At 37.3% G+C, this 21,449-nt stretch overlaps 1 protein-coding gene across 6 annotated transcripts in view; it reads left to right on the forward strand.

The window, feature by feature from the left end:
* Nucleotides 1–21,449, forward strand: part of UGGT2 (UDP-glucose glycoprotein glucosyltransferase 2) — a 172,054-nt gene that overhangs the window by 15,083 nt on the left and 135,522 nt on the right. For all 6 annotated transcript variants that reach the window (XR_010937087.1, XR_010937088.1, XR_010937090.1 and 3 more), the window contains 4 exons: nt 7,210–7,384; nt 12,850–12,946; nt 15,528–15,600; nt 17,964–18,064. Coding sequence is in view for 2 of the 6 variants with exons in the window: in XM_067713891.1 (XP_067569992.1) it covers nt 7,210–7,384; nt 12,850–12,946; nt 15,528–15,600; nt 17,964–18,064 (446 nt within the window). In the remaining 4 variants the exon portion in view is untranslated. The remainder of the gene's footprint in view (nt 1–7,209; nt 7,385–12,849; nt 12,947–15,527; nt 15,601–17,963; nt 18,065–21,449) is intronic.

Consider the following 21,449-nt stretch of genomic DNA (forward strand, 5'->3'; position numbering starts at 1 on the left):
TCGAACCCACATCCCCTGTGTTGGCAGGTGGATTCTTAACCACTGCGCCAACAGGGAAGTCTGGTAACTTTTAAAGTTTATTATTGTTACTGTTTTCTGGCATCTGATGTCTGACGTTATAATTTTCTTAGAGAAACTAATATTAAAGTTAAATATTTAATATTTAGATATTTAATCTAAAATTAAGATTAAAAAAGGTTAACATCAAGCCGTTTGGGAGAGCAACCTGCCATGGATGCTGTGAGTTCTTGCCTGGTCTGACCAGTAAAAAATGCAAGACCTGACCTGCTCTATACCTGAACCATTTCTCAGGGTTGTGTTTGTAGTGAGCAACCTTGAGGAACTAGGTAACGTTTCCTTCCGGAAAGAAGAACGAACTTGTTTACTGCTTGTTATAAAACTGTGGTTCCCCAAGTACAGTGATCCTCAGCTGCAACGTACCCCCACTGTGTAGTTTCCATTTAGCTCCATATTTTGTCCCACAGCCCACCTTGTGGAACTTGGGGAGCAAGTATAATGCTCATGCTGCTTGCTATGCTTTGAGCAATAAAAGTCCTTTCTCTTTGACCCAGGAGTCTCAGGTCTTCTGCCAGAACCCATAAAATGACAAAAGCCTAACTTACTACTCTGTAAGTAGGCTAAAACCAAGCCTTAGACCTTTTATAGTTCTTGACGGTTTTAGAAACAAGAGTGGGATGTTGACAGAGGCATAGCTTTCTGAAAGAGGAAGGACAAAGGCCCCCTGGGTTGGGGAGACAGAAGCTCAACACTTGCATTTCTTTGCTACTGCTCCCCTCTCTTCCGCCATTCTGCACTCCCTGTGCTCCTGGCTGGATGACAGCAGTCTTCTTCTGATAACTGCTACTGTAGCTCCTCACACAGGATGTTTGATCTTTGTTCGTACCGGAAAAGGCACCTAAACTCAATTGGTGGGCTTTGGAAGGTGCTCATGATGGGAAAGGGAATTAAAATGATCTCTCGACCAATTCATTGCACTTCTATTTTTATTGTTTTGGCTCCCACATCTAAATCTATAACTGGTGTTGATATTGTATGTGTATATACTTCGAATGCTGATGAAGTCTGAAGCGAGATACTCTCACTGGGAGACTACATACCTACTATCTACTCCCAGGTGGTCCAGCAGACTCAACATAGAATCCCAGGAGGAGAAGGGGGGAAATCACAACTTCAGTTACAGACCGAATGGCTGCTTGAATGCCCAGAGAGGTAGTTTCCAAGTACAATGTCGCCACCTGCCCGACTCAGCCATCAAGTACACCCGTTTTTAAAAAGAGAAACTTAAAATTGCTGAGTTTTAGTTGAAACTGAACACCTGACTCAGGCAGTCTTGTTTACATTGTTTACAATGTTTACAATGATGTTTACATTTTGGCACAGGTCAACTAGGATTCAGTGACTAACAGGGTAGAAGGGAGTCAGTGAGCCTCTCTGGTCAAGTGGAAACAGTATACTCAAGAGTTACTTAAACCTTGTGTGATCTTAGGGGTACATGATGAAGTGGCAGCAGCTCCCCTTTGGGACAAACCCAATGCCCCATTCCATTACCTGAAGTAAAATCTCTGACTCAGTGGGGCCCTCAATTCGCAATTGTTTCCTTTAAAGCCTGGATCAAGTTACTGATACACTCAGCTAAGTTACAGTCTGGTGGTGACTCAGGGCTGCTGTTGCAGTGCATCCAGGCTGCAGCTATGAAAAACCGAAAGCAGATGTGGTCAGTCCATTCAGTGGGCAGAATTCGAGGTCTGACACTCGAAGACCACCAGATTAGAGGCACCAGTCTTTGGGGCTGTACACTGTGAGAATAAGCTGCACCTGCCCATCTGACAGTCTGGGTTACTTCTGTAGATACACACAGTCCACACCCATTATCCAATGAGTCTGAGTGGAGTCGAGCTGCATGTCAAGACTGCAGCATCCAAATTGCTGCCGTTGCTACCTGGCTCCACCACTGCGTGGAAGATGCACCATTATAGACAGGAGCACAATAAAGGACTACATGCTTCTGATGTAAGATCTACCACAGCATACCGGGCTGTGACCTCTGCCCAGAGATCGTTTCTTTGTCTTGTGGTAAAGGCGCCCGCATTGCACTGGGCCACCACCTGCTTCTGGCACACTGACTATGTCAGATGTTTGACCCTGCTCTTGGTGCCACCTTTGGTGCCTCATCCCTGTTGAGACTTCTTTACGTTATGGTTTCGCTACTTAGGTCCAATCAGCCAACTCTGGCCGCACCACTGTAGCCCTTGGATCTAAACTGTTATTTTTCTGGCTTTCCAGATCATCTGTAGTCTGACAGCTATGCACCTTATTTCACGGAGGCCAGCAACACTAGATCAGTAGTCAAAAGCATTCACTGAACATTCCACGTTCTCTCACCCACAGGCATCTGGTTTCTGAGCATACTAGAATGGCCTCCTCAGAAATTAATTCGAAAAGTTTTGACTGTACCTCTCTCACCCTCTGATCCATAGGCTTTAGTAAGGCCGTTTGATCTCTGGATGTGACCATGCTCGGAAAGGTTCCATCTCTTGGCCACCTCCTGTGAAATGGTTAGGATGAAAGAGGTAGGAGGTTGTATGGATTTGTTCAGGATTCTACCGTGACCGTTGCTGGGTGTCATGTATCTTTCCTTCGGTCAACAGCAGCCTCAGATCATCCTGGTTGGTATGGCCTCCGTGTGGTAGCCCAGCCAGAAGGGGCTTGAAGAATTCAAGCTTTAATTTTGGTCCATCCCCCTGGATGGTGTTGTTGGAAAGATGTGGTCCTACCTCATGAAGATAACCAGTTGGCTGAGTCCACTGCTTACCAAGTCTTTCTACGGTGACCACAGGGGCCTAGCTGGGGGCCTATAATGGGTCTTTGTAAGTTTCCTAAAGATGCTCTTGTCTCACTTGAACCTGATTCTTCCAGATGAAAGGTGTGGGTATAAATAGAGGATGACTGGAAAATAGGTAAAATTGTAGGTATTAGGATGGGACACATTGATTTCATGGCTACTGAGGTAGAACTGCAAGTCTAGCACCTGACCTTAGGCTCTGAAGGTGTGGGAAGGGGAAACATTGTTTTCTTTGATCCTGGATCCAGCACAGCAGCCTGTCAAAATAGTCATACAGTCTGCCTGAGTCGCCAGCAGCTGTGGCTGACAATCTGACCTGCTGTGGGGCTTGTCATTCCTCCACATGCTGTGTGAACATGGCCAGTCCTGGGTCTGACTCGTGCCTGACTCCCATCAGTGGCAGCTCCGAAGCGTAGATTCCTCCCTCCCCCAAATTCATGTGTAAACATGTGGGCTGGACAGCCTTCTTTTAATCTTAATGATACAAATGTATACATACACTTCCATCTCCTGAGCAGCCTGGTTGACGCTGCAGCTACTAGGTGCAAGTTTAACAATTTTGGAACTGGAGTGACACGTGCCATTTTGGGATTAAATGTTTGTATTTCTAGAAAGCAGGCACAGAATGTTTTCATTGGGGGTAGCGGTTGCTTTCTTATTATTGGGGGGGGTGGATTCTGCCATAGCCCCGAGTGTCTTTCTGGGTATGGTAAGACTGTGAGGACTTGAATGGTCTGTGCCCAGGCCATTTCTCAGGGTTGTGTGCGGCAGGTGACTTTGAGGGATGAGTTAATGTCTGCCTCTGGGACAAGCAGCAGGTTGTTTACTGCTTCTTATAGGATGAGGGGCTCCCCGCACTCAGTGCTTCTTAGCTGTGGTGCGTACAGCTAAGCATTCTTGTGTAGCATTCTTGTGGGTCCATTTCCACCCTAACGGAATGCGGGGGCCACAGGGAACTGATGCAAACATGCTAAATAATGCTCATGCTGCTTATGTGCCAGGAGTAGTAACGTTCTTTGTTTTTGACCTAAGAGTTTGTCTTCTGCCAGGATCCATGAAACAACAAAAGGCAAACTTATTGGCTTGTAAGCGGGGTAAAATCAATTCCCTAACCTGACAGAAACTAAATGGGTGTACATAGATATATATAGTGTCTTTTATATGTACACACACACACACACACACACACAGTTGTTATATATGTGGTATATGTGTGTATGTATATATGTATGTATGTAGTGTTAGTCTTTTTTTTTCTTTTTTGTGAACCTTATGCACATAATCCTTGGTTTATGTCACACTATCAACATTGGTCCATGGTGGTTGTTTTTTCTCATTTAAGCAAATAATGTATTTACACACACACACACACACACACACACACACACAGAGTAATAGGAACATTTTAATTTTTTCCCTCTCTGTAGATGTTTCTCATTCCTAAGTTTTCTTCAGTTTTCATTTTCTTTCAGTTTTTCCAGATTAGATTTATATTTTTTAACGAAATAACTGATACACTCATTATACTTTTTTTTGTTCTAATGTATTACCATTTGCATTCATATTGTTTCTTATTTTGCCTTTGGTTGAGTTAGGAATGTGGGTTTTTTTTCTTTTAATCATAACACATTTAGGGCATCAAAGTTATCTTTCTTTACTATATGGTATTCTTGTCCCAATTTCCTAAAAAACTCCTTTTATTTCCTTGTTGGGGGCAGGGGAGGAGAGAAATTTATACTCATTTAGGACAGTGACGATTGCTGTCACTTTCTCCCAAATAAATAAATGACATTTTAGTGTAATATCTGTCAAGTTTGGGGCAGATTCAGACCATGGATCTTTGAACCATGGAACAGGAAGTAGAGAGAAAAAGAATTACACTATCTTTCTTTTTGTCTAGTACATTGTTGTATTTCAAGTGGTAAGGTGTATTATGTTTTAAGTAGGAAGACATCAGTTATGATTCTAAGTTAAACGGCATAGATTTTATAATTACTGGGTTTTACTCCCAAATTATAGTATAACGTTATTATTAGTTTTCAGCTTCATTAAGAGTTTTCATTTTTTTCTGTGTCTTTGAAAATATCATTGGAGATTCTGGGAAATGTAGCATTAAGGTCTGCTCTCCAAATGCCACTTCAAACTGTGTTACCCTCCTTTTTTTGTCCAAAGTGGAAAGCTGCATTTTTTTTTAATTTTTACTTTTTAAAAAAATTGTATTGGAGTATAGTTGATTTACAAAAGCTGCATTTTAAAAGTTAAAAATATTATATGTGGTCATTATTTAAAAAATTCAAATAATTCAGAAAAAATACAAAGTAGAAAGGGAAAATGACCCATAATTCTGTTAAGTTTGGTACATTTTTTTCTTTTTAAGTACATATATTCACATGCAGATATATTCTTTTTTTAAAAACCTACATGGGATTGTACTATAAAGGATGTCTTAGAACCTTCCCTCACTGAATTATACATCCCTACATTTCTTGCATATAAATAAATATAAATATAGGTCTATGCTTTGTCATTGTGGAGCAGGACCCATTTATGTAGTGTTGTATTTCCACCTGACACATAGTAGATGCTCAGATATTTATCAAATGAATAATACTGTGATTAAATGAACAAGTACATTTAATTATCCCACCCCCTGTGATAGATATAAGGTATTTTACATTTTTCCTCTATTATAAACAATATGTAGTTGAATGTCCATGTACATATATTTTTATGTACATGTATCGTTATACTGTTATCTTGATATTATCTTAGATAAATTTCTAGAACTAGAATCACAAGGTAAATAAGTGTATGCATTTAAAATTGGTACATATTTCAAAATTTTTCTTCAGAAAGCTGGTTATGTTTCATACTCCATTTCTAACGTTTTCACTAATGCTAATGTGTATGACTTCCCTTTATAATCTTAGTCAATTCAAGAAATGTAAATTCCTATTTTTAAATGTAATCTAGTCGATTTTTAAAAGCTGTTTTCCCTCTTACGGAGTAATTCTCCATACATGTAGTATAATTTTTTATTACCTATGATATATCCATGTGATTCCTGAATTAATTAAAAAAGCAGACTTTGAAAGGTATGTGTTTTAGGGTATAAGAAGGCACTCACCAGGGCTTCCCTTGTGGTGCAGTGGTTGAGAGTCCGCCTGCCGATGCAGGGGACATGGGTTCGTGCCCTGGTGCGGGAGGATCCTGCGTGTCGCGGAGCGGCTGGACCTGTGAGCCATGCTGCTGGGCCTGCGCGTCTGGAGCCTGTGCTCTGCAAAAAAAAAAAAAAAGAAAAAAGAAGGCACTCACCATTACAGACTCATGAACAAACGTTATATTAACCTTTACCTTTGTCTCTGGAAAATCTATTTCATTTCTTCTAATTTTTTTCTTTTATATTCAACCTCAAGATTTATCTAATAGCATTAGCAGCCTTTCCAATTACCAACATTTGAAAACATTTATCTTTAATACTAATATTCATTTCATTGTGAAGATAGAATTTACTAATATGTATAAAGAATCTTGCATAGTGCCTGGAAAATAAGATGTCAAAGTCTGTTTATGATGGTAGGGCCAGACCATAGGACTGCTCTGTTTGATTATCCTTCGGGATTTAACGAGTTGTTATTCATATTAAGAACTGATAATCTTTGCATGACATAGTACCTTTGTTTTTTAAAGATTTGGAGCCCATTTTCAGGGAATGTGAGCTATAATGAAAGGTTATATTCCTCTAATTGAAGAAAATATAAATTTTATTTCATCAAAAAATATGTTGCCATTTATATTTTATTTTATTTTATTTTTTATTTTTTATTTTTTTGCGGTACGCGGGCCTCTCACTGTTGTGGCCTCTCCCGTTGCGGAGCACAGGCTCCGGACATGCAGGCTCAGCAGCCATGGCTCACGGGCCCAGCCGCTCCGCGGCACGTGGGATCTTCCCAGACTGGGGTGTGACCCTGTGTCCCCTACATCGGCAGGCGGACTCTCAACCACTGTGCCACCAGGGAAGCCCTATATTTTATTTTTAAAGATAGCAAACATTGATTGAAAATAAAATATTTTTAATATTCAGTGTTGGGCTAACCAAATTTATTTTTTGTCTTTTCTGTCATTAAGAAGTTCTGTTCAGAGTCACCACAGGAAATCTAAATTCTTTTTCTGTGATTTTATGTATGTGTCTATGTGTATATATATATATGTATATACACAGACACACACACAAATGCATATACATACATTCCTATAAGTTTGATAAGTAAAAATTATAAAGTTTCACGATATGTTTCTCATATGCTCTGCTTTCAGTTCTTGTTTGTATTTTGTTTTCATTTTAGGCCCAGACCTTATCTGTATAAAGGAGACCACAAATTTCCTGCAAACAAAGAGAACTTACCAGTGATTATCCTCTATGCAGAAATGGGTACCAGAGCATTTCGTAAATTTCACACGGTGTTGTCTGAAAAAGCTCAAAATGGGGAAATTCTTTATGTTCTTCGGCATTATGTTCAGGTACGTGTTTGTTTTGTCCAAGATTATTTTGGCTATAAAAAATACATTTTATAATAATTTCGTTACTAGATTTTACATGATAATTTCCCCTAGAATAGTTATTTAAAGATTTTTTTTGATTAACACAACTGTCACATGTGAATTTTATGTGGAGAAATATATTGAGATTCTGTGTCTTTTCTGGAAGTATCATGTTTATATTTCTTTCCTTTATAATATATTTGGAACAGATTTAAAACTTGGATAAAAAACAAAACCGTACAACAATAGCATGGGTAATATCTGCTAGGATTCATAAATGTAGTTATTTTGAATGAAAATGTATTATGATGAGGAAGTCTAATTTACTTGGTATTTTGATAGTATATGTTAGTTCAGAGTGCTAAGCTTGGTATGCGAATGCTCTCAAACCTATTAGTTTGAAAGGCTGATTACTTTCTTATGCAAGTTTCAGATCAAATGTGTTGTTATCCCCGTCTCCAGAGCTCTCGTTGCAGTCACACTCTATCACATTATTCTGTTTTAATGACTTCGTAGCACTTATTACTGTGCTGTCTCTAATTTTATTTCTTTAACACCTCCACACACACACACACACACACACACACACACACACACACAAACACAAACACAAACACAACCAAACTCTCACCATCACACATTAAAATATAATGGCCATTAGAGGAATGACTTTGTTTTTTACTTCTATATTCTGAACATGGAAAGAGTGTTTTAATTTGCATTTCCCAAAATATTCATGATGAATTTAATGTTTAAAGTAATAAAAGCATTACAGATATACTTAATTGCCTATCCATATCTTTTGCCTGTTTTTATATTGGATTCTTTGGGGCTTTCCTCCCCCATTTACAGATTTTTAAAAACATATTCTGAATACTGGTCTTCTACACTCTACAAACATCTTCTGTGTATTTCTGGTCTCCTGGTAATAAAAAATATATATGTCATATTTCATTTAGTGCAAGTATTAATTGTAGTTGTACTCAAATTTATCCAACTTTTCCTTAATGGTTTCCTTCATGATGCCATAAAGACATTTTCTTATATTTTCTTGTGAGAATTAAAGTGCTGTTCTTTGTGTTTTGCTTTTTAATTCATCTGGATATATTTGAATTTGCTGTAAGGTAGAGACATAATTTTAGTTCCATATGGAAATTCATTGGTCTCCACATAATTCATTGGACAGTTAACTCTTTATACTAATCCATCATATGCCAAGTTTTCATAGGCATATATGTTTTTAGACTCTATTCTGTTCCAATAATATATCTAATTCTATACAAATATAGCATTATTTTAATTGTAGTAGCTTTAAAATTTAAAGCAATATTGAAAAAGAGGAACGAAGCTGGAGGCATCACATGTCCTGATTTCAAACTATATTAGAAAGCTGTAGTAAGACTGTATGGTATTGGCATAAAACAGATACATAGAGCAATGGAACAGAACAGAGAGCTGAGAAATAAACCTATGCATATATGATCAACTAATATTTAACAAGGGAGCCAAGAATACTCAATGGGGAATAGATAGTCTCTTCAATAAACGGTGTTGGGAAAACTGACAGCCACATAAAAAAATGAAACTGGACCCCTATCATATAGCACTCAAAAAGATTAAGTCAAAATGGACTAATAACTTAATCATAAAATCTGAAGCCATAAAACACCTAGAGAAAACATAAGGGAAAAGCTTCTTGACATTGGTCTTGGCAGTGAGTTTTTGGATTTGACCCTAAAAGCAAAGGCAATAGAAGCAAAAATAAACAAGTGGGACTACATCCAACTATAAAAGCCTCTGCATAACTAAGGAAACCATCAACAAAATGAAAAGGCAACTTACTGAATTGGAGGAAATATTTGCAACTCCTATATATGATAAGGGGTTAATATCCAAAATACAAGAAGAACTCAAACAGCTGAAGATCAAATGAAAAGAAACAGTTCAACTAAAAAATGGGCAAAGGACCTGAATAAACATTTTTCTAAAGAAGACATGCAAATAACCACCAGGTATATGAAAAGGTGCTCAGCATCACTAATTGTCAGGGAAATGCAAATCAAAACCACAGTGAGATGCCACCTCACACCTGTTAGAATAGCTATATGTCAAAAAGACAAGAGTTAACAAGCATTGGTAAGGATGTGGAGAAAAGGAAACCCTAGTGCACTGTTGGTGGGAATGTAAAATGGTACAGCCTCTCTGGAAAACAGTATAGAGGTTCCTCAAAAAGTTAAAAATAGAACTAGCATATGATACAGCAATTCCACTGATGGGTATATATCTCGAGGAAATGGAATCGCCATCTTGAAAAGCTATCTGCACCCCCATACTTGTTGCAGCATTACTTATATAGGAGTAACCTATGTGTCCAGTGATGGATGAATAGATAAATGTGGTGTGTGTGTGTATATATACACACATGCCCAATGAAATATTATTTGGTCTTAAAAAAGAAGGAAATCCTGCCATTTGTAATAACATGGAAGGACTTTGAGGGCATTATGCTAAGTCAGACAGAAAAAGGCAAATATCATATGAGCTCATATATGGAATGTGAAAAAAACCAAATGCATAGAAACAGAGAACTGATCGGTGGTTGCTGAAATTGAGGGGTGGGGAGGGTTGATGGGTGAAGGTGGTCAAAAGGTACAAATTTCCAGATATAAGATAAACAAGTTCCGGGGATGTAATGTACAGCATGATGACTATACTTAACAGTACTCTATTGAATATTTGAAAGTTGCTAAGAGAGTGGATCTTAAAGTTCTCATTACAAGAAAAAGAAAACCGTAGCTATGCGAGGTATGGACATGAACTAAATTTACGGTGGTAATCGTTTCATAATACAATTGACCCTGAACGACTTGGAAGTTAAGAGCTCCAACACTCTGCACATTCACAAATCTTTGTATAGCTTCTAGCTGGTCCTCCGTATATACGCCATTCCTCTGTATCCACGGTTCAGTATATGCAGATTCAACCAGCCATGGGTTATGCAATGGTGTAGTGTTTACTATTGAGAAAAATCCATGTGTAAGTGGACCAGTGCAGTTTACGCAGTTCAAACCCATGCTGTTCAAGGGTTTGATTTGAATTGATATCAAATCATTATGTTGCACACCTTAAACTAATACTATGTTATATGTCAATTATCAGAAAAGGAATGGGAGATCAAAGTATATGTTTATCTTTTTTAAAAAGTCCCCCAAGTGGTTTTAATATGCACCCCGCCCCTGGATGGTATAGTCATCTATTGGGAATCAGTGTCCCAAGCTATTATTTGGAGAATGTGACCATTAAATATACTTCTGTGAAAGCATATTCACCAGCTATCTGGGTACTTTGTAGCATCAAATTATGGCCTTCTACTTAATTAATGACATATTGTACATCCAAAATAGTTATACTGTAAATCTAGTCAGCATGTAATCCTAATAAAAATAGACTTATTTGTGCTACTTTTTAAAAAATTAATTAATTTATTATTATTATTTTTTTAGTTGCGTTGGGTTTTCATTGCTGGTGCGTGGGCTTCTCATTGCGGTGGCTTCTCTTGTTGCGGAGCGCGGCCTCTAGGCGCGCAGGCTTCAGTGGCTGTGGCACGCGGGCTCTAGAGTGCAGGCTAGGTAGTTGTGGCGCACGGGCTTTGTTGCTCCGCAGCATGTGGGATCTTCCCAGACCAGGGCTCGAATCCGTGTACCCTGCATTGGCAGGTGGATTCTTAACCACTGCGCCACCAGGGAAGTCCCTGTGCTACCTTCTGAACAGATGCTTTTTTGTGGGGAAAGAAGAAATAGGATAATGAAGAAAGATTTTTTTCACCAGTTGATTTAGCCTATGAGCATTTTTGGTTTGCAAATCCAAAATTATTAAACTACAATTCAAATTTTATATCAATAACTTTCAAAAGGAAAAAGTAAATATGAAGTTAATAAACATTTATCTTTATTATCGAGGAGCTGGTAACATTCCAGAACTGATAATGGAAATTGGTTATGTGAAATTGCATTTCTTTTATGAACTATAACAAGATATGTGGACTTAGAGGTTCAGTTTGCCTAGCCACCAACTGATTGTCTTTTGAGTGGATAGTCAAAATACATTTTTAAATTGAGCTGGATGAAATTGAAAACTCTTTAAAAGATTTTCAACTTTGTCAGATTACTATAATTATAAACAACCCAGTGTCCTCATGCTATCTTTCATTATAGCATGTGCCTGAGAAATTAGCAAATTAAATTTTAGTGTGGGCAGCAATGTTAAACACTTGTCTGCATATCTGAAACTAATTCTTACATCATCTTATTTAGAAATAGAACAGTCCAGGAATAGTCACTATGGTCGTATACTTATCTTGAAGGCTGAGGGAGAAGTTTAGGGAGGAAAGAAGAGACTAAAAACCGTAGTACACTGTTAAGGTTTTCTTTCTGTTTGTCCTCTGCCTCTTCCTCTGTCATGTTTAGAATTGCAAAACTGCCCTCACACAAACGTTAGTTAAGCAAAGACACATAACATCTTCACAGGAGTTTGCTGAGTGCTAGATTAGATGCGTTTTCTAACCCATGACAGAATATGCCAAATGGTAATGATTGTAGCACAACTGATAAGAATTTCAGTCTAGAAGCTAGAAAGAACCTTAGACATCTTCTAAAATATTACATATATTCATCCAGGTTGCTTACTTTTTTGAAAAAATGTGATGACTTCTCTTCCTTCTCAGAGTAGTCTCTAGAAGTACGTTTTATATTTGCACTTTTGGAAAGGTGAAAGAAAAGGTACCAAATGCTGATCATAAATACTTCAGACAACTCAGGTTTAGGCAAATTGTTACCTCTCACTGCAAGAATAGGTATTAATTTGTGGCATTTGGTATATTTTAATCATTGAGAAACATGAAGAAAGACTTGAATAGGTTGTTCAAGGCACTGAGCATTTTTGTTTCCTTTGCCTCTACTTTCTAGTATTTGCTTTTGGGGACACTCTGGATGTCCTACATGCAGACAACTAGCAAATGAATAGCATTTACTGGTTTAGCAAATCTTGTGTAGTTCCCCCAAAAGAGTACAGTTGTGTTGAAACTCGATTGTATGGGATCCTCTGTTAATTAATTCATGGGAAAGATGGCAAAGTTACCATGGTATAACAGAAAAAGATCAGATTTTTTTTTCATTGTAAAAAAGTAATTAAAACATCAGAGTCATGACAAAGATTTTAGAAAGTAAAGAAGTGGTAATCAACCAAATTCTAGTTCCTTGATAGACTGTCTAGAAAGAGTATAAATATCCCCCAAATAACAATATTTCACAGTGATTACTTCAATATTAGTAATTTACCCTAATGTCCTAATACACAGTCATTCTGAATTCAAAAGCAGATGTTTGACTAAATATTTTCTCTCTCTCTCTCTCTTTTTTTTTTTTTAAATAAATGTGTTTGAACAGAAACCAGCCTCACAGAAAATGTACTTATCTGGCTATGGTGTGGAGCTAGCGATTAAGAGTACAGAATACAAAGCGTTGGATGATACCCAAGTCAAAAGTAAGTTTATTCTCTGTATTCGAGTAGAATGAAAATTTGGAGGCTTACACACTTCAGTTGAAAAAAGAAAATGACTGTAATCTTACACACATTAATTTGAGGCTGGAGACAGGGTAGACATGTTCCCCCTTAGTTGGAATTTAAACTAAAAGAAATACATTTCATATTATTGTGCTCTCAAAAACTTCAGAAAGTGGAATTAGCATATTTGCTTTTACTCAATGGCTTCCCAACCATTTTCCGCAACATATAAAAATCGATAATATATGTAGGGTATGTAGAAGCAATAGATGAGGCTGCTTACAGCTAGAGGGGACTGACCCAGGAGCTCAGACTGGCCCATGATGTGCCCAGTCACCCCCTGGGAGCAAGGGTGGGGGGGCTCTAAGGGGATCAGTATCTCAGTAAACCTAAAACTCATTGGTAGCACTGCCTTCCAAGTCTTGGTCTGAAGTGTTTATATGTAATGAAGTGAGGATGATGGTCTTGTGTTTCTGCTTTTGTTTTTGTTTTGAAGTGGGATGGAGAGGGCTGTGAGTTGATGGTTAGATGAAGTAGATTGAGTAGATCTGTGATCTACCAGTCCAGTGTCTATGTTCTGTGTACTGAACGCATGCTCTAGATGAAGGATTCTGGAGACCTAAAAACACTAAAGAACTTTTCAGATTCTTATGGGAATCTTTTGTTACCTGGCTCATTGGAAATGTATTTGTACCTGATTCTTGGTTAAGAGTTTCTAATTCATTCTTTTATATGGTCTCAGATGTTGCTTCTGCTACAATTTTGTTTCTCTATTCAAGATCTGGTCCTGGCAGCCCTACCCTGATCACAGCTTAGCTCTAGCCCTCCTATTGAATGTGCTACAAATCAACATCTGTATTATTGTGATTGAAAATCCTGCTGGTTAAAGAGTTACTGAAAAAGTATAGTAGAAACAATAATGCCCAGATTTTATATATTTCCATATAGCTTGTATACAGCTCTACAATGCTTTATAATGTAGTATCTTGTTTAACAGTCATGGTAGTAACATAAGGCATTTTCTAGCCATCCTTGGGCTTATAGAATTTTTTTTTAAAGTCATGTGATCACATGTATTTCTATATTACGAATTGCACATTAAATTTTGTCGTGCATTCGGAATATATTTTCTCTCCATTCTAGTTTCCGCTCCTTTAGTTCACTTCTTTTTTTCCCTCTGTATATGGGCGTCAGGCTTCTAACTGACCTCTTCAGTACCCCTAGTCCCCTCATCCCCCAAATGGAATAATCCATCTGTTCTCCACAGTGCTTTCTGACTGCACTTCTTATGATGAAAATCTGACTTTATGATTCCACCAGTTAAAATCCCGGACTGGTTCCCTGTAACCTCCTCATGAATTCAAGTACTATATAGCATAACAGAGAAAGCTTTTCACATTCTGGCCTCTTTCTGCCTAATCACTGTCCCTCAGCCCTCTCATTTGTACACTGTGGTCCTGTAACACTAAACTACTATACAGAATAATTTTCTGTTCCCTGGACGCCTCCATGTGTGGCTCCATGCCCAGCCCTCGGGACCTCTGTAGAGCACGCTCATCCCTTAGCATATGCTATTCCTGCTGCCTGAAGCCTTCCTCCTTTCTCCCACCTCTCTTATTCATCTAAGGCCTATTCATCTTTTAAGGATCATGTGTATCAGTCAGCACCTCTGAGATGGCTGCCCATCTTCCTGCTCTGTCAGAGGAAGGTTTTCCCTTTTCTGTATTCTACATATTTTGTGCTTTCTTTTGGAAAAGTTTTAAACAGTCTGTTAAAATTGTCTATTTGTCTCCTCTTCCACCAACTGAGGTTTGCGTCTTTTGCGTCTCTCTTCCCGGTGTCTGTCTGGCAGGCATCGGGCGTCATAGAAGGCAGTCGATAAATATTTGCCTGATGAATGAATGAAAGGGAGGGAAAGGAAGACTGGATCAAAGCACCCGGTGTTTTTAGTTGCAGTCCTAGAGGTCCAGACTCTCAGACGAGTAAGAAGGGAGAAGTGTACTTGCTGAGCTCTGATGGAGTGTAGCCCACACTGCTTACCGTCACAGATTCTTAGAATCCCGGGGTACCCTCACACATGCCACTTGCCACACCGTATGCTATAATTATTGGTAAGTAAAGGAGAGGGGAAGAGAAATGAACATAACATATATCCTTATTCTTTGAGGCCATGAGTTTTGGTGTCTTTCTAAAGATTTCTTGATTATGTCTAAAGGTGTCAGAAGGAATGTGAGAACTCCTGTATCTGTTAGGGTTTGGATTCCTTGCTGGCTTAAGAGCTAAGCCCGGGGTTCGTTGCACACTCCTTGGTTTATCATTCTGGTATAAAATAGAACTTGACTATGAAATGATCTATAGAGCATTTATGATGGTTTTTAAATATTTCATCATCAAGCTTGTTTAAACAGAGAGAGCACACTCATGTCTCATTAAGCTGATCCATGAAAGAAAAACAAGGTAAAACAAATGGAATTTGATTTTATTTTGAGTTCTTCTAATTTTTTATTACATATTTTCCAGTCTGAAATATTTTCATTTTGCTTTTGTTTCCAAAATATAGCTGTGACTAATACTACTGTAGAAGATATTACCGAAACAAATGAAGTTCAAGGGTTTCTCTTTGGGAAATTAAAGTAAGTCTGAATTGAAAGTATTACTATACTCTTAAGTTTGTTTTTAAAGGACTTGATTCCATATTCTGGGTTGGCATATGTTTCACATTTTAAAAATATACATACTATTGTTTTTATTACAGAAGTAACACATGGTTAATGCAGAAAAGCACAAAATTGAAAAATAATCGCTAATTCCACAGGATAATGAGTATGGTTAGAGATATTGGAATGGAAAGTGATCAGAGTTATCTCTGGCTAAAAGCTAAAACAAAAATTTATGGACTCTTTTACAGATCTAATGGGTTACAAAAATCATAGTTAATACTGGATTTTTAGCATGAAAAAAATTTCATGTCTCGAAGAGAAAATATTTATTTCCCTAAATTTCTGTGCCATGTATTGCCATATTAAATACCTTTTAACTTCTGGTCTTAATTTCATATACACATATAAGTAACCTTTCAAAAAATTGAAGTTCTGTCCCCCTTCTTTTTTCCTGCATCACTGATTGAGGACAAGGAATAGGACGGTGAGTGCTCGCTGAATGTTCATGGGTGGGGATTGTTGTCTTTTTATGTGTCGTTTCTCTTATTTACAAGAAGGGAAAGTTTATCATTCTATTATAAAGACAACATTAATTAAAAATAAAGAACCATTTTTATTAATATCTTTAGTTCTTATTTAGTATTACAAATATTTATAAAGGACACTTAGGTCCGTTCTCCTGGGGAGTAGATAACTGTACAGAGTGAGGGGAACATTTTTGGACACTATGCTCCTTCATACAGATGACTGAGTTATAGTTCTACGGTTTACTGGACAAGTTGTATACTAGTGGCCTTAAAAAGTTAATGCATCTTGTAAAATGGATTTAAGTACGATTTTTATTTAGTAGGTAACATTTTTATTCCATTTCCAGCTGTGTCTTGCATCTTAGAATCCATAGTTCTGTTTTTTTTTTTTTTGCGGGGGGGCAGGTACGCGGGCCTCTCACTGTTGTGGCCTCTCCCGTTGTGGAGCACAGGCTCTGGACACGCAGGCTCAGCGGCCATGGCTCACGGGCCCAGCTGCTCCGCGGCATGTGGGATCTTCCCGGACCGGGGCACGAACCCGTGTCCCCTGCATCAGCAGGCGGACTCTCAACCACTGCGCCACCAGGGAAGCCCTGTTTTTTTTTAAACGTAACTATTTATGGGAATAAATTGCATGTCTTTCAGAAAGCCTTTGGAACCCTGGGATATTAGTTTTTTTAGAGAGGAAATACTCAGAATTAGTTTTTACACAGTTAATTGATTTAGGCAAGAACCTTCTGCTTTGAGGTATTGTATGAATAATGTGTTTTTGCCTGAATTACCTAAATAATTTTAGCCATGAAAATTATTGTTAAGCTTATGATTAAACATGAAAAACAATATAACAGCTCTTATAAACTTAGTATTACTCTGTAACTTAAAATATTGAGAAAGGAGTGGTTAATTTAATTCATAGTGAACTTCTTTTCAAAGAAGTTCTTTTGCTTTCTCACTGTAAGAGCAGACTTGATTCATTTTCAAAATGTGGTCCCACATTGTAATAAAATTGCAAGATATGAAATTGTAGTACATTTATTATTGTTAACTATAAGATTAATCTATTTCTGTGTATTTATTTTTCATCTCACATTTTAAAATATTTATTTCTCTTTACTGTTGAAAATATGTATTTGTTTATAAATTGTGCTGATAGCTACATAAAGTTTTTTTTATAACAATTCTAATAATATGAAATGGTACTGTGTTTTGATTTCATGAGAGATGGAAGAATAAAGATTATAGTTTTTATTATATGTATAGTAAAATATGCTGCATTATTTGGCACTCTCTAAAAAATACTAGATATGTTTAATTAGGCAGAATTATCTTATTTAAGTTTTTTATAAGTTTCAAAGATGGAACTTTTCAGAAATAGAGTAAACTCTAAAATTGTATAGGAAGCATTAATGTCTTTCCTTATAAAATAGTTTTCATTTCTAATTATAAAAGCAAGACTTGTAATTTATAAAATGTTAAATAAAAAGTGTATAACATAAAAACTAATAATTCTGCCCTCACACTTGGATCCCTTACAGGTAATGTTGACAAATGAGAGTACATCCTTCCAGATTTTGTTTTCTTTTGTTTTCTTTTGTTTTGTTTTATACATTGAAAAAAGTAGACATGTATATCTCCCTCATTTTTTTTTAAGTTCTGTGGATATAGCTGCCTCACTATTTATTATTATCTTGATGAACAGTTAGTTTGTGTCTAAATATTTTGAAAAGTTAATTTCAAAAATATACTGCTTGTATAGTAGTAATTTGTAGTAGATGATGATAATTAACATTACTTAATATTCTAATACAGAGAAAGATATTCAGATCTTAGAGATAATCTGACAACATTCCAAAAATACCTGATTGAGAGTAATAACGAAATGATGCCTTTGAAAGTCTGGGAACTACAAGGTATAGTATTTCAGTCCACATTAACATAGCATATTGGTAACTTATCTCTGTTTTGTTAAATAGGCTTTTATATAACATGATATAAATTATTTCATAGGCACTAATAATTACTAATGATGTGACTAATATACATTATTTTTGTGGAAATACAAATTTAATTAAAAGGTTATTCATCAAGCAAACCATATTTTTATGTTTGTGAGATTTAAAATTATATAAAGTACAGTTATTTGAGATCATCTAATCATTTTTAAAGTGTACACGAGTTATAGATTCATCTCAGGTATTAAATCACATTTCAGAGAATCTTTAGCATTGATTAGAAATCCTGATTAGTAAGTCAGGAGAAATCAGAACTAAATCTTAGTTTTCTTCTCTTTAAAATTTTGATCTTAACAGACCATTGCATGTTTCATTGCGAACTTAGAATAGCTCCCACACCGACATCCTATAAGCAGATATTTTGAGACTGAACCAAATTTGGAGAATGAACCAAAATTCCTTTTCAGTTTGTAATTTTCTTTCTTATTATTTGTAATGTTTAGTGGGTCATGGGAATATGTCACTTTTCTGTGGAATCTATAATTTTATCACATCTCTCATCAACTTTTTTTTAATATAATAACTTACTGAAATATACTTGATATGCAGTTCACCCATTTAAAGAGTACAATTCAGTGGGGTTTAGTATATTTTTAGAGCTTTTTAGCTGTCAGCACAGTCAATTTCAGAGACCCATAATTTAGAAAATTGTAAGTGATAGGGTGCTTCTGAAGGCTGGTAAACAGAGAACATGCAAAGTTAGCTTACTTGTAATTAACCTCACTGATGTCTGTGGAAGGTATATTTGAATGGACTAGAAACAGGAAATCTAGTTAAGACATCATTGAATTAGTGTAGCGAGAGATAGAACTATGACTGTGGTAAAAGGCATAGAGAGGAAGGCCAGGTTTAGCACATATTTAGGAGATGAAAAGAGTCAAAGATGAATTTAAAATTTCCAGCTTGGAGCCTGAGTAGAGAGAACATAAAACATGTAAGTGGGTTTGGGGGTTGAATACGGGGCCCAGAAATAATGAGACTGACGTTAAAAAAAGATAGACTTAACGTGATGGTGACATATCCAGATGAGACCAGGTCCAGTGGTGGGGTGAATATAAAGTCCTTATACTAAAAGGAGAAGATTTAAAAATTGAAAATATTAGCATAGAGGTTTTTTAAAGGTGGGGGGCGCTAACCGAAGGTGTAGGGTGCCCAAATCAGTGCCCAAGGGAGTGTCCGCGTGCTCGTCCGCGTGGGGAAAGTAGACACGGTGGAATGATGAGAGACGGAAGAAAGAGCACATTACAGAAGCCAAGGAAGTAGATTCAGGAGAGGGTAAGTGATCAGGACCTTTTCCTTTGTTGATTGATTTAACAAGTGTTTCTTGAATTTCTACTATGAGTCAGTCATGTCCCTACAGCCATGGTTTTATAATTTTTGGCTGAGACCTGGAGTAGGAAGTATATTTTACACCAAGACCCATACACAAGTGTATAATGTGTGAATACACAGATATGCTTAAAACTAAAAAGAAAGCTTCAGCATAGATGTGTATGTTTACCACATTTTATTAATTCTGTAAGACTTTAAAAAATGTATGTATTTATTTTTGGCTGTGCTCGGTCTTCGTGGCTGCACGCGGGCTTTCTCTAGTTGCAGTGAGCAGGGACTACTCTTGGCTGCGGTGCGCGGGCTTCTCATTGCGGTGGCTTCTCTTGGCAGAGCACGGGCTTCTAGGGTGCATGGGCTTAGTTGCTCCGTGGCACGTGGGATCTTCTCGGACCAGGGCTCGAACCCTTGTCTCCCGAATTGGCAGGTGGATTCTTAACCACAGCATCACTAGGGAAGCCCAAGACTTTCTTTTACTCTACCCTATTTCATTTGAGAAAAAAAACCTTCACATTATCCACTAATGTGATTTCACTACTAATTAATGGGTTCCAACTGACACTTTGAAAAAGTGCTGTATTCTGAAGATAAAATAAGAGTCAAAGCAGACACCGCATTTATTCAAAGGATCTTGGACAAACATAAACAACTTTAAAAACCAATGTAAAAATTAGCATTGTAATTGCTGCAAAGTAAAGGGACGTAAGACGAAGAAGGGCATATACCAGGAAGATCTGACTGGTGGGATGGGGGCAGGGAAGGGGTAACAGAAATGGGAGGGCTCCTCAAGAAGTGGTGATTGAATTGAGATCTGAGGAAGGGCTAGAATAAATTTGAGGGGGGGTTATTTAGACAGAATATCAAAGACCCTTTCAAGGGGCTGCAAATGGAGTGTGAGGGAGAGAAGACATCAGGAACAACTGCTGGATTCATGGTTTACCCAGCTGGATGGACAGTGGTGGATTTTCTGGAAAGAGAAGACTAAAGAGGACCAAATTTGGGCAAAGATGGGTGGGAATATCACAAATGTGTTATTGAGCGTGCTGCTTTTGAAGTATCCAAGTGGTGAAACCAGGAAAACAGTTAAATATGGGAATCTGGATTTCAGAGGCAAAGTGAAGGACTTAAATAATTTATGAGTCATCTAGGTAGGGAATAGTTTAGAAAAAAGCAAAAGATGTTAATAGACCATGCTACTATTATATTCATTTCCTTGTCATTTACAGTTTCTCTGATTTCATGAGTGAATTTTCAGGGGCTTTTGAACAGCATATGTGAAGCAAAATTCCATTCATGTTGTAAAAAGTTTTAAAAGACCAGTTATGCTATCAGACCTGAGTAAAATATAGTTGTCCATGGTCGTGATGATGATGGTGATTGGCGGTGATAAAAATATTAGCTAATACTATTTGTCTGGCACAGTATTAGGCTCTTTATATGCATCATTGTAATTAATTTTTTAAAAAAAAACTCATGGGGTATTGATAGATATCCTGCTTTTACAGATGAGGAAACTGAGAAACATACACACAAAATAATTAGTCCGAGGTCACCAGTCTCATAAGGCACAAATCAGCGATACCTAAAATCAGCAGGTCTCTCTCATTTTAGAGCCTAAATTCTTTCTTTCCCTCTATGTTGTACTGTTTTTAAGTATAACATCATGCAGCCAAATGCTCTCAGGCAAGGTCTTTCATCATATGCTATCCTCAAAAGAAATACTCTTTTGAAATGCAGATCAAAACTACAGTGAGGTACCACCTCACACTGGTCAGAATGGCCATCATTGAAAAGTCTAAAAGTAACAAATGCTGGAGAGGGTGTGGAGAAAAGGGGAACCCTCCTACACGGTTAGTGGGAGTGTAAGTTGGTGCAGACACTATGGAAAACAGTATGGAGGTTCCAGAAACCTAAAAATAGAATTGCCCTATGATCCAGCAATCCCACTCCTGGG

The sequence above is a fragment of the Pseudorca crassidens genome, chromosome 18, assembly GCF_039906515.1.
Source record: "Pseudorca crassidens isolate mPseCra1 chromosome 18, mPseCra1.hap1, whole genome shotgun sequence".
NCBI lineage: Eukaryota > Metazoa > Chordata > Mammalia > Artiodactyla > Delphinidae > Pseudorca > Pseudorca crassidens.